The sequence below is a fragment of the Bos javanicus genome, chromosome 13 (assembly GCF_032452875.1).
Source record: "Bos javanicus breed banteng chromosome 13, ARS-OSU_banteng_1.0, whole genome shotgun sequence".
NCBI lineage: Eukaryota > Metazoa > Chordata > Mammalia > Artiodactyla > Bovidae > Bos > Bos javanicus.
The window spans coordinates 78,067,542-78,081,985 of NC_083880.1; the positions used below are offsets into that span (position 1 = coordinate 78,067,542).

The following is a 14,444-nucleotide window of genomic DNA, read 5'->3' on the forward strand; positions in this document are numbered from 1 at the left end:
CTCTAAGAGGCAGGAGGAAAAGGGGATGACAGAAGATGAGGTGGTTGGATGGCATCACTGACTCAATGGACATGAGTCTGAGTAAACTCTGGGAGTTGGTGATCGACAGGGAGGCCTGGCATGCTGCAGTCCATGGGGTCGCAAAGAGTTGGACACGACTGCGCGACTAAACTGAACTGATCTAGTAAAGAACCGTCTAGGGTTCCATGTTCCATGTGTCTAAAACTGAGCTCACTCCACGTTCACAAGCAAAATCCACACATTTTAGGACTGCAATTTTGAAAGTTGGTGAGGCTTTTTAACTGTTTCTCAACATTCCCCTACCCATAAACTTGTCAGTAATATATATGTACACACACTTCTCAGTACAATAATTACCACTCATTCTACACTATGCTAGACCTTACAAGGGCTATGAAAGAAATAAAAAACAGGAGCCTCCCAATCAGAGTATGAAGTCTCACTATGGAAACAAGACACACACACGAAGTCCAATAAAACAAAACTATTAAAACATATAAGAGAAATATAATCATAAGACAATGTTTTTTTAACCTTTGAGAAGGTCATAGACCCCTCGGAATATGATGAACCCTAAAGAGGTGGGGCTGCGTTTCTAAGAGGGACTGGACTTTATCCTGAAGGTAATTAGTGGGGAGCTGCAAAAGGCTCTGAGCAGGGCAAGAGATAAGGCCAATCTCCCAGGTAATGTTCAGGATGTGCTGAAGGATTAGAGGCCAGGTTAGGGATGTGTTACTCTGAACATCTCAGGATATCAAGGCAGAAGCATCTGCTTGGAGCAAATACCCTGGCAACAGAACAGGCTATTGAGCAACTTACAGGCTGAGGCAGGTGGGATGTTAAAAGATTTAAGGTAGCACAGATTAATCTGTATGACTGTGGTGGTGGTTCTCATTTTTATAAGGAGATATTAAAACAATTGGCCTTTACATGGTAGCCTTTAGATGAATATTTGTTGACAATTAAAAAAAAATGAGCAAAGAATAAAAAGGTATGTACAGTCTATTTTGTAAAAGATAAACACAAAGTCAACCCATGCTTCCCTACATGTCTCCCCGACCCAGGGATCGAGCCCGTGTCTCCTGCATCTCCTGCAATGAAGGCAGGTTCTTTTCCTCTGAGCCACTGGGGAAGCCCCTTATATGTGTGTACTCACATAAATTATCTTTCGATGCCATGGAAAGTGAAAAAAATCAAAGTGTTAGTCACTCAGTCTTGTCCGACTCTATGCGAATCCATGGACTGTGGCCTGCCAAGCTCCTCTGTCCGTGGAATTCTCCAGGCAAGCATACTGGAGTAGGTTGCCATTTCCTACTCCAGGGCATGTTCCCGACCCAGGGATCGAACCTGGGTCTCCTGCAATGGGGGCAGATTCTTTACCATCTGAGCCATCATGGAAGCCATGGAAGTAGAATCACAAATGTAAGGATATCTGGTTGACCACTTTATTTTGAAAAGGCTGGTCAGAGTAATGGCGAAGTTACCTCCCACAAGCAAGAATCAGAACGTTAACTTTAGAGAAAACTCTACAATCTCTCAGCAGAGAGCATGGCCCTAGGCTCCAGTCTACACTCGGCCACTTTCTAGCAATCTAGCTGAGGGACCGTGCAAGTTACCTTGAGCCTCAGCACATCAGGGGTCCTGATACTCCAGCTTCTACGGGAGGTGAGGAAGAAGCAACGAGCTAAAGCCTATGAAGCACCTGGTGTTATACCAGGCACAGAGACTGAATCACCTTCATAGGCACACCATCATAGTATAAAAAACCCTCACGTGATCCCATATCCCCTTCTAGCTACTGGCTCATTTCTTTGCTCTTTTTTAGCAAATAAACCTCAAGAGAGCTGTCTTGACTCCTTGTCTGCAATTTTTCACCTGACCTGCACCTACTCCACTCAAGGTTCTCTAGTGAGTCACTCACCCAAACTGCTCCCAGCAGTGATGGACGCTCAGGCCCCACCTCCCGATCCGGAGTGCCCGTGGCGTGGGGGCTCTGCCCCCAGCTGCTCCCGTGACTCCTCCTGAAGCCTCGGGCTCTCTCCGCAGCCTCATGCACTGAGGAGCCGCTCGCCCTGGCCTCCCACCGCTGGCTGCCAGGCCTCAGCGCACAGCTCACTGGCCGCAGCCTTTTCTGTCTACTTGACTCCCCAAGTGATCTTACCCAAACCAAGGGCGCTAATGACTCTCCAAGAAGAGGGGGTGAGAATACACAGAAGAATTACAAAAAAGAGCTTCACGACCCAGATAATCATGATGGTGTGATCACTCACCTAGAGCCAGACATCCTGGACTGTGAGGTCGAGTGGGCCTTAGGAAGCATCACTACGAACAAAGCTGGTGGAGGTGATGGAATTCCAGTTGAGCTATTCCAAATCCTGAAAGATGATGCTGTCAAAGTGCTGCACTCAATATGCCAGCAAATTTGGAAAACTCAGCAGTGGCCACAGGACTGGAAAAGGTCAGTGTTCATTCCGATCCCAAAGAAAGGCAATGCCAAAGAATGCTCAAACTACCACACAACTGCACTCATCTCACACGCTAGTAAAGTCATGCTCAAAATTCTCGAAGCCAGGCTTCAGCAATACATGAACCATGAACTTCCAGATGTCCAAGCTGGTTTCAGAAAAGGCAGGGGAACCAGAGATCAAATTGCCAACATCCGCTGGATCATGGAAAAAGGAAGAGAGCTCCAGAAAAACATCTATTTCTGCTTTCTTGACTATGCCAAAGCCTTTGACTGTGTGGATCACAATAAACTGTGGAAAATCCTAAAAGAGATGGGCATACCAGACCTCCTGACCCACCTCTTGAGAAACCTGTATGCAGGTCAGGAAGCAACAGTTAGAACTGGACATGGAACAACAGACTGGTTCCAAATAGGAAAAGGAGTACGTCAAGGCTGTATATTGTTACCCTGCTTCTTTAACTTATATGCAGAGTACATCACGAGAAACGCTGGGCTGGAAGAAGCACAAGCTGGAATCAAGATTGCCGGGAGAAATATCAATAACCTCAGATATGCAGATGACACCACCCTTATGGCAGAAAGTGAAGAAGAACTAAAGAGCCTCTTGATGAAAGTGAAAGAGGAGAGTGAAAAAGTTGGCTTAAAGCTCAACATTCAGAAAACTAAGATCATGGCATCAGGTCCCATCACTTCATGGCAGATAGATGCGGAAACAGTGGAAACAGTGGCTGACTTTATTTTTCTGGGCTCCAAAATCACTGCAGATGGTGACTGCAGCCATGAAATTAAGATTCCTTCTTTGGAAGGAAAGTTATGACCAACCTAGACAGCTCATCAAAAGGCAGAGACATTACTTTGCCAACAAAGGTCCGTCTACTCAAGGCTATGGTTTTTCCAGTGGTTATGTATGGATGTGAGAGTTGGACTGTGAAGAAAACTGAGCGCTGAAGAACTGATGCTTTTGAACTGTGGTGTTGGAGAAGACTCTTGAGAGTCCCCTGGACTGCAAGGAGATGCAACCAGTCCATTCTAAAGGAGATCAGTCCTGGGTATTCATTGGAAGGACTGATGTTGGAGCTGAAACTCCAATACTCTGGCCACCTGATGCAAAGAGCTGACTCATTGGAAAAGACCCTGATGCTGGGAAAGATTGAGGGGACGACAGAGGATGAGATGGTTGGATGGCATCATCGACTCAATGGACATGGGTTTGGGTGCTCTCCAAGAGTTGGTGATGGACAGGGAGGCCTGGCGTGCTGCAGTTGATGGGGTCATAAAAAGTTGGACAGGACTGAGCGACTGAACTGAATTTATATTTCTAATTAACTGCCTGCTAGCCATCTCCATTTAGATGCCTAACAGGCCTCTCCAACTTAATTCCAAAAAAACTCCCTTGCACTCCTCAAAAAACAAAAACTACCCACCCCTCGATTTCAGTGTATGGTACAGATTTCCCAGACTAGAAACCCTGGAGTTACAGTAAGAAATCTTTCCCTTATACCCCATATTTAACCCATTTCCCAATATATCCCCAACACAACCATCTTCACCGTCCGGACCACAAGCACTGCAGCGCGAGCCGCCTCAGCCCCGACTGCTTTCTGTCTACTGACCATTCTCCACAGCGAGCCCTTTAAGGGTAACTTAGATGCCACGGCTCCCCTCTCACCACCCTCCCCCGGCTGCCCCTTCCTACTAGCCCCAAACTCCTGGGCTCACCCACAGAGCCCCGCCGACTTCCCCAACATCATTTCCTGCCTCCCTTCGCTCGCTGCTCACCCTCCTCCTCCAGCCACACCGGCCTCCCTAAGCTTTCTGAACAGGCCATCTGATGTTGCTTTTGCACTTGATGCTCACTCACCCCAGAATTCTCTGTCCCAGAGCTGGGCATGGTGGCGGGCTCCCTTCTTCTTCATCCGAAGTCTAACTTCCCATTCCCTTATCACGCTTTATTTTTCTTCACAGCACCATTACCACTTGACATTTAAACGTACAGTATTTGTTTCCACTTCATTAGCTGTTTACTGTCTGTCGCTCCCATCTGAACATAAATTCCCTGAGAGTAGAACTTCTATTTTGTTCCCTACTGAATTTCCAATACGTCAGAGTGCTCTGCCAAAGCATGTACTCCAATGCCTGCGGAATGAATCAATGGGTGGCTGGGTGTTAGCTACGGATGTTGTTTGAGAATGAATAATGCTCAGTGTCACAAAATTCTAACTCTGGTTTATTTCTGGAAACATGGCAGGGAAACATTCACAGCACTATTAAAAGGAGTCTAATATTATAAAGATCATCCAAGGGACTAACACGGATTTTAAATCACCCACGAAGGTTATATGTTAAATTTTGAATGTGAGGATATGAAGAAGAAACACCAATCTTCAACGAGGAGCTGGGCAGTCTCTTAGAGCCTCCCGTCCCCCACCCAGTGGTCCTTCACACAATGACTGCGCTGTACCTTTTCTTTTTCTTTAAATTTCATTTTCTTTCTTTTTTATTGTCTGACTCACTCTCACAGCTTCTCAAGCTAAGAGCTGTGACTCATTCCACCCCGCGTCCCCAGGATCTGGTATGCTCCCTGGCATGCAATGGTGCTCAATTAATGCTTCCTGACTCAAGAAAAGCCAGTGCCTCTTCCTCTCCTATCACAGCCTCTAATATGGTCTGCTGTGGCCAAAATACTCAATACTGATACTATATAAGTGAGACACCAAAGGTTCTTTATTTTGAGGTAATTAAAATTCAGTAAGTAGTTTTATTTTTTAATGAAGTGTGATCAAGACTTTTAGAGAACCCCCTTTTTTTTAAAGAGGGAAAACTGTTTCTCCCCCCAGACCACACAAGTCAAGGATTCTTCATTACAAATTGAACTTTGCTTCATTAAATATATATGAAAGCATGTTACTGATATTTCAAACCATTTAGAAACTGCTTACAAAGTTAATACACCAATATTCTCTACAAAGCAAGAGCATTTAGCTCTGAATGGCCTGACCACACCCTTCTTCTAGAACCTCAGGGGCTACTCCAGGGATAAAAATCCAAATACTTGTCAGAGATCCTACAGACCCTGTGAGTGTATCAGTCGCAGGGGGACTTCATCCCATCCCAACAGGAGAGAGTAGTTTCAAAATCATGATACGTTACTTTAAACAAAAGACCTCAGTGAATATATTAAAAATTAAATCCATATATGTCAAAACCCAGAAGTATTAACAGGTTAGAAAAACTCAGTAACACTCTAACATATTTTCTTCCTCTGGCACTCAATCCACTGAATTAACCTAAATTTTAAGATTCCTAAAATTTCTAAAATTTCCTAAAATTTCACCTAAAAGGCAGCTGAAGAAACAGCTTCAAGAGACAATACCTTTACAAGAGTATGTAAAAATGGACTCTTGTTAATCTTAATAAACTGTAACTATTCAAAGGTTAACTATGAAAATGTTAAGATAACTTTATCAAGGTGCTAAAAAAACACAGCAACCCAAGATTTATAAAAAGAAAGCATTTGTTACTGTTACTTCAGAATTCTTCTTTCCAGAAGGATTTTTCCTGGATCTGTGTCAGTATTAAAAGTCAGCCAGTTATTCTCCTGGCTAAATATAAACTGAAAAGTCAGCAGCTGCAGGATATCACTAAGAAAAGATGACAACCAGGTTAAAGCATGAATAATTGACATGGTTTTACATCATGTCCTAGTAAAACATTTAATGCAGTAATGTGGAACACAGAACATATTAAAATATTTGTGGTACAAAAAGAATTTTGAAGCCCTTTAAAACGTCTTTTTGGGAAAATCACTGCTACAAAGTGGCAGGTATCTCAGCAGGTCAACCCTGGAAAACCCTGGCCTGGCTTGGGTCTTGATTTAAAATGGCAGCGCCTCACAGGCCTCTCTGGAAAGAAAGCTACTAGCTGAAACTGACTTGGGTGCCCATTCAGGGAAGACAGTGACCTGAGCCAAGAGTTTGGTGGTGCTACCAGCTGGGAAAGTAACAATGCCTGGAAGGTGAAGCACCTGGATTAAACACTCCTGACATAAAGTGAGGGGGCAGGGAACTTTTATTTCGGAGCAACCAGCAAGTCAATCTGGGTGCCTACTCAGGGCCTGTCCAGAGAGGGATATTTCTTCTCTTCTTCTCTACAGCAATGATTCTCCACGTATGGTCCCCAGACCTGCGGCCTTCACATCACCTGCGAACCCACCAGAAGTGTGAATTCTCAGGCCAGACACAAGAACACTAAACTACAGCACAGAATTATCCAATCGAAAACTGAGGGTAGAGCCCAGCAACCTAACAAGCCCTCCAGGTGATTCTAATGTGTTCCAGTTTGAGAATCGGAGAAGGCGATGGCACCCCACTCCAGTACTCTTGCCTGGTAAATCCCATGGACAGAGGAGCTTTGGTAGGCTGCAGTCCATGGGGTCGCTAGGAGTCGGATACGAATGAGCAATTTCACTTTCACTTTCACGCACTGGAGAAGGAAATGGCAACCCACTCCAGTGTTCTTGCCTGGAGAATCCCAGGGATCGGGGAGCCTGGTGGGCTGCCGTCTCTGGGGTCGCACAGAGTCGGACACGACTGAAGCGACTTAGCAGCATCTAGGGGAAGAAACATCCCCCCTTTTATCATCCTTATGTCCAGACGATGCAACAACAGCTGGTGACAAAATGCAAGGCCCCACGTTTCTCTGCTGCGAGGGTGACGAAGGCCAAAGATTGTATTTTCTCTGAAAGGGGTGGAGACAAAGAATAAGGTGTGGTAAGTGTCTCAGGACATTAGGGAAGGAGAGGACAGAGTTAATGCTATTCTAAAGTCCCTCTGTAAATACCAACTAATCAGGGCAAGAGCTTTCCTTTTTGAAAGGTTGAACAGGCATTTTCGCTCTGTCCTCCGGATTAGTTCACTGTGACACTCAGTGTCTGCTATTTGCCAGGGACCATACGAGTGCTAGGGACATAGCAAAAAGCAAGGCAGAACCCTGTCCTACTGGAGAGGCCCAGAAAATATGCTTAGAAAAAACACTCCCAAACAAACAGAACACCCTGAGAAACCTTCAGACAAGGTTAAGCACTTTAGAAGAGAACAGAACAGAGCTGTGATGAGTGAGAAGACCAGGCTGAAAAGGGTGGGAAGGATGGCCTTTCTGGAGAGCTGAGACCTGAAGGCGGAGAAGCAGGCAGTCAGTCACGTGCAGGCCAAGCTGCCCAAAGCGGAAGGGCAGGAGCAGAGGTGCTGTATCACAAGAGGTCACGGCAGGCAAGCCCAAGACCACGGCGGGCCTTGAGGGCCATGGAAGAGAGACGGATTTTATTCTAAGCGCAGCACGAAGGGCTTTCTGCTGGGAGTGGCAGTTTCTGTTTTCTCATCTGTGAGAAGTCATTCTACTTCCTCTATAGCGAATGGATTGGAAAAAGGCATGACTATAAGCAGGAGGTCTCTGCTGTCTTCTAGGCGAAAGAAAGGTGGTTCTGGTAGGAACCACTGTCTCGGTGGCAATAATGCCAAGAGAGAGGAGGAGGATTTGGCATCTATTCTGGGATTACACCTATGGATTTGCACAGGGTCAAAGTGACAATGAAGAAAGAACCCTACTTGGTGTTATTATTATCCACCCGTGAAGGGACCAATCTGCCAAGGCAGGAATGTCGACAGACCTGCCAACGGCTGAAGGAACTTGAGATGCCCAGCTGGAGAACAGGCAACAGGAGCTGGAAAAATGCTGCCGTGGCCAAAGCACATGCCGTGGAGCAGAGCTGTCCCAGTTCTGCACCCCGGATCCCCCGCCCTGGCTCTGGGCTTCAGGCAAGTCATTTCTTCTCTCTGGGCCTCAGTTTCCTCATCTTCACAACAGATACCTGCTTCAAAGGGTTACTGTCAGAAACAAGATGATGTATTTAATATAGCATCTAGCACATAGATAGCCCTAGAAGTGCCATTTAAAAAGAAGTCTGAAAGGCCTGCATGTACCTGAAGACCAGGACTGACAGATTCTGTACATGACATCACGGAGCCCGGAGCCCAGAGAGCGCGAGTTACTGCGTGTGCAGTGTAAGCAAGGGCAAGCAGTGGCCCTCGCTCTCATCAGACACCACACAGCCCAGGACGGGATAAGAGGTGGTCAGGGATGCTGCGAAGAGCTCCTGCTACAGGTCGCACTAATTTCTTATTAAAGCCCATTCTCACCAAGACTAAACACGCCAAGACCAAGGAAGAGCACACGGCCAAATCCACACCTTTCCATTTCCTTCCGAAGGTGCTGGAGTAAACTGGGAAAGGAACTGGAGTCAAAACCCCCGGCTCTAATCTTGAGTGTCACCACGCCTTGGCCAGCCACCAATGTCCCTCGGGAATGCCACGGGGCCAACACCTCCCCTGGAGAGCACACGAGTCGTGGAGAGTTAAATGAGATGATATAGCAGGTAAGTATAGCGTGAGGAAACCTCTAAAGCACTATATGCAATGTAAAAGTAATGGTTTTAACATCTCTCCGTCACCCAATGCGCTGCTCTGTGCTTCCCTGGGGACTTTTAGAATTAGAGACTTGAGCGAGGGCGAGGGAAAGAGAATCTAGTGGGGGGAAGAGGGTGGTTTTAAAGTTCTGTGAAGGGGAAAATCGTGACCATCACACCCTGGCAGTCCCTAAGAGGAACCACAGGTTGTTCTGGCCCAACACAGCATTTCCTTCCATCACTGGGGCAGACTGGTATGTCTTCAGCTGAGCACCACGTGACGTTGTCTTGAAAGCAGAATCCCTGTCATAGAAAAGGCACCTACCTACAACCAGCAGAAGAAGATGCTCACACAGTGAGACACACGGGAAGGAGACCAGCTAAGAGACTACAGGTTCTCATCTGCCAGCTCCAGCTTGCTGGGGAACACTCTTGAACGGAACGGAAGACCGTAACCTCCACCGCCCATGTGGTGACATGTTCGTAAGAGGGCTGTATGAGCCGCTCCAACACATGCGGGTTTAAAGTGTAACGGGCTTACTCCTCTGGCACTACGTTTTTGGCTAACTGTCAGGGTAGCCTGAGGGATGCTGGGTTAGAGGAAAGACCTGGCTGCCAAGGGTTACTCTTTGAGGCCCTGCAATCTTGGTCAAGGCAGGAGGAAATAACCTGTTCTAACACGAGCATCCTGAGGATTCTGGTGGGTTTTTCACAGTTCCACTCTCTAAGATCTACGCAGAAATCACACGCTGCAGAAGTAAAAGAGGTAAAAAGGTGTTGTCATCAACTGCTGAAAGCAGTGACCACAGAAAACTAAGTTCAGCCCTGACAGGAACTCAAAGGCGTCACAGCTGTTTCCTGGGACCCAGAGACCCAGATTCATCAAGAAGCTTATTCTAAAGCTGCCTAAGGAAGGCCTCGGGGCCGCTCACCACACCTGAAAGACTTCTCAGGGTTAGAAAGCAGAGGGCCCTGTACACTTATTTTAGTTCAACCCAGCAGTCTGCCCCAAGTCGTAGCAGTACGATCTTTCTGCTTCCCACTTTAGCACTCGACACTCCTCTCACTGCCTGGGAGTAGAGGTCAGATCTTGTCATTCCTCTCTTTTTAAGACCCTCATTCATGCGCTCAACAAATATTTACTGAATGCCTACTTCAGACCAGGTGCTTGTTCAGTGGCATCCTTTCACACTGAATAAAATCCAGAGCCCTCTCTCTCTAACCCATCTCTTTAACAAGCCTCCCTTGCACACTGAGGTCTTCGGTTCTTTCAATCTGCCAAGCGGATTCCTCTTACAAGGCCTTTCCACTCACTGTCCCCCAGCCCCAGCCTGTGACACACACCGCCAGCTCCTTCCATCATCTGCTTCAGTTCAAATACCTGCTCCTGGAGAAGCCTTCCCTGACCACCTCTCCAGACAGCACCATATCACACAACTTCCTTCATAGCGTTTACTGCTATCTGAAATCTTACTATGTATTCCTTTCATGGGCTTCTCCTTGACTAGACTAGAAGCTCTTCGAGGACAGGGGCTATGTCCACCTTGTTCACTCTCCATAAAGGGGCACAGTAAATTCTTAACAAGTATCTGTTGAACACACAAAGGAGTTCTGGGAAGCCCAGTTCCAGGGCATCTCAAAACCTGCTCCCTGTTACCTAAACCATGCCAAGTGCTCTTGTACGCCACCAGGCAGCAGCTGACCATGTTTCATCTGATGACTACAGCATTTATGAAGCACTCTTCAACTGGCAGGATCTCAAGAAGTTGGAATTAAGTAGCTGTTGAATCTGATTATAGATAGCCAATCTCCAGTCACTGCCAAGGAGCTGAGCGGCAATACCACCGTAAGGACAGGGGCTACGGGCACAGCCGTGTGAACGGCCTCCCCGGTCCACAGCAACCTGGCCGGGTGTTACTCCACTGAGAGAAGCCTCACGGCAGTCTGGCCTGACTCAGCCCCTCTCTTCTGAGAATGTCTGTGGCAGTCTCTTGGTAAATGAATTGACTCAGCACTGTTCCAGCTGAATCCAAATCCAAGAAAGGGAGGTACGGTTTCCTCTATCCTTCAGGAAGACCCCATGGCTTTCAGTGTAGAAGACAGCTTGTGGTAGGTGACTTCGGTCAGACCCCCGACGTCCAACTCCTTCCATGCCCACTCTAGCAACCAGACAAAGAATCCCCTCAGGATACTAGAGGAGTCACATGCGGGAAAGACAGACTCCCTCACCCCGCTCACTTTAGGTCACCCACCTCTCCTAACAGTGCTGCTGCAGCCTTATACAGCTGGAGAACTTCAGTACCCAGCTCGGTGGTCCTGTTCATTTCCTCCATCAGAGGTCGCCCATGGTCACCTCATTTTTCACTGCCAGACACCTCAGGGGACACCCCGCTCGCCAAAAGGGAGACACTCTGTCACTCCCAAATCCTGCACTTCCAGAATCTGACTGTGTTGCCTCACTGGCCCCTCTGGGGGACCTTCCCCAAACAATCATCACCCTGTCTCCTCCAGAAGGCCACTTGAGTCCATCCCCTGATCCCTAACTGTGAATGTTCACTCTGAAACAGATTCCTTCAGGACCTGATCCTCTGGAGCACCTTAGGGGAGTACAGAGCAGGGAATGCAAAATAAATGCTGCTTCCATTTACCTACCAGAGTCTGGAAGAACTCCCCCTGGCCCAGAGTGCAGCCCCCTCAATCCCTCTTGCATCTAGACTTTCTTCTCTAGCTCCCACCTCATTTATTCCTCTCCCCATGACCATCCAGCCACTGGGGAACTTCTGACCTGAACTCCCATATGTTACCAATACCTGAAAGAGTGGAAGAGACAGTCTCCATATGAGACACTCCTAAGGTATGCCTCCCCTACCCAAATAAAAGAGATGTTTCTCCTCTGAGAAGAACACCTCTGAAACCTGATTTCCAGTCTCACTCACTGCATGGGGCTTCCCTCAGTTGACCCTTCCCCTAACACACACCTCCAGGGCTCCCAACTCATCTGTTCTTCACCCAGGATCTCAAGCTTCCACCGACCGCCCTACTCAGAGCTCGCCTCCTAAAACCTAACATCTATCTTTTCAAATAGGGGCCTGGTAATGATGGGGCCATTGCACTTTCAGCTGCTCCAACCAAATCCCTCTGGAATCTGAGAAATCCCTCTCCCCTTCTCACGTATCCTGTGGAGATGCCCTTAATCCCAGGTCCCCCACCGCAAAAGCTGCCATCCCAAGACGACTCCTTTCTAATAGGCGTAAAAATTTTCTCAGCTAACCCAATCCCCTAAACTTACACGGATCATGCCCTTAACCAACGGGGCATCCTATCAGTCACCCATCAGGATCCTGTTTCCTTCCCTCATTCTTCCTCAGGGGCTTCTCTGAAGTCAAGGCCAAACGGACATCCCCAAGGCTCCTCCCCCCGCTCAGACACCCAGCATCCAATAAAGGCCTTCCATCTCTTTGGGGGCGCCTCCTTGTCCTCTAGGGGACCCCTCGATCTCGTCCAAAGAGCCGCCAGCCCCGACTCCTCCGGAGTGGCCCTGGGCTCGCCCCTCGCCCGCTCCTGCCGTTCTGCAGCGCCTCAGGGCCGGGCCCTTCCTCTCCGCAGGGCCCTCACGCCGCCCGGGGGAGCCTCGGCCTCCCCGCGCCGCCCACAGGCCCCTCAGGCCCCCGCCCGTGCTTCCGGCCACCGCCTGCTCCTCCTCCCCGCTCAGGCCGCCCGCGTCGCCGCCGCGGGGCCCAGCGGACAGCGGCCCTGCTGAGGCCCTTGGCCCTGCAGCAGGGGCCTGTGCGGGTCTCCGGCCCCCGGCCCAAGCCCATGCCCCCCAGGCCGGCTGGGCCCGGCGCCCCCGCTCACCCGAGCCCGTGGTGGCTGCCATCTTGCGTCGCTGTCGCTCAAAGGCCGGCCCCTTCTTCACCCCCCACCGTCCCCGGGCTCTTCTGCGCCGGCGCGTGCGCAGGCGCGGACGCCTCACTGACGCCTGCTCCGTGGGCCTCTCGACGCGTTGCCTGGAAGGTTTTTTTTCCCCTGCCCTTTTAGAGCGAGCAAACATTTGCGTGCGTGAGGGCCCAGCAGCCTGCAAGGCCCTCCAGATTCTGGTGCGAGGCAGGTACTGAGGTACTTGGTGAGAAGGGCAAGGGTGATCATACTTGGAAGGGTGTGACTAAAAGAAAAGAAAGCTTTAAAAGAGCGCCTATTGTCATAATCTATAATACAATGTAATCTGAAGAAAAAAAAAACAACCTACCAAAACCCAGAAACCTGAATCATTATGCTGTACACCTAAAACTAACACCATGTTGTAAGTTAACTATACTTCAATAAAAATAAGTAAATAGATGCAAATTTATAATATTGTTTAAAAGCACTTATCTTGCCCTGGGCATTTTCCTCTGTGAGGTTTGCGTTAAAGTGAAAAATGAGGGCGAGAGGGATTAAGACATTTATATAAACTCAGCCCTTAAGTAATTGAGTCAGAATTTGAACCCAGGCCATATTCCAAGATCAATGCTCCCAGGTCAGAAGGGGCTTGAAGCAGGACGGTTAAAGGATTCGGGGGCATGGCAGCGAAAACATTCACTCATTCATTCACTAATTCACTCAATCAAATATTTACTAAGCATCTACTATGTGCCAGACATTTTCATAGGTGCTGTGGAGGGATATACATCCCTGAAGAAGCAAGCTCCTGCTCTGATGGGCTTACATTTTAGTTGGAGGCAGGAAGCAAGTAAACAAATAGAGAAGAACCTCGCTATAATAGGATAGGAAATAAACCAGGGGAGGGTGGTCAGGCCTCTTATGGAAGTCACATTTCAACAGAGACCTGAACGATGGGAAGCGGGTGGTGGGAGTGACATGTGCAAAGGCCCAGGAGACATATATTTGCAAATGTTAAATTCAAGAAGTTGACTCCTCTATCATAAGTGGTCTGAGAAACCCTTATGTGGATGTGAAGACTGAGGCTGGAAGAGATGAAAGGTTTGCCTCAAGGTGGCACAGCTACCCATTGGCAGAGAAAGGACCAGAACTTTCAGTACAAAGGAACGAGGAAGCTGGACACCTGCACCCGATTCACCGGTTCTGACGGCAGCGCCTCCCGAGCATCTCTCTGCCCCATCACGGCTAGGCTCCCCTTGTCTCCCACGTGGAGGATCCCAGCAGCCTCCATTCTTGCCCCCATGTTCCATTCTCCTTGTGACAGCCTGAGTCTGCTCAGTTGCTCAGTCGTGTCTGACGGTAGCCTGCCAGGTTCCTCTGTCCATGGAACTCTCCAGGCAAGAATGTTGGAGTGGACAGCCATTCCCTTCTCCAGGGGATCTTCCCCACCCAGGGGATGGGTTGCCATTTCTTTCTCCAGGAGATCTTCCTGACCCAGGGATGGAATCCAGATCTCCCGCATTGTGGGCAGATTCTTTACTGTCTGAGCCACCAGGGAAGCCCCTTGCCACCACTGGTCACATGCAGTCATCTTGACATTATACCCTGTATCAAGTG

General features: G+C 48.5%; 1 protein-coding gene across 3 annotated transcripts in view; it reads right to left on the bottom strand.

Moving 5' to 3' along the window:
* UBE2V1 (ubiquitin conjugating enzyme E2 V1) overlaps positions 1-12,910 on the bottom strand; it is a 28,015-nt gene extending 15,105 nt beyond the window's left edge. Inside the window, exons 1-2 of one of the 3 annotated variants that reach the window (XM_061437940.1) lie at positions 12,804-12,821; positions 4,350-7,225 (exon numbers count right to left, since the gene is read on the bottom strand). In XM_061437940.1, coding sequence (XP_061293924.1) covers positions 4,350-4,404 — 55 coding nt within the window. In that variant the 5' untranslated portion in view covers positions 4,405-7,225; positions 12,804-12,821. Of the gene's footprint in view, positions 1-4,349; positions 7,226-8,153; positions 8,371-12,803 lie in introns of those variants that run through there. The other 2 variants (XM_061437939.1, XM_061437938.1) reach the window with 2 other exon arrangements.
* Between the last annotated feature and the right edge of the window lie 1,534 nt (positions 12,911-14,444).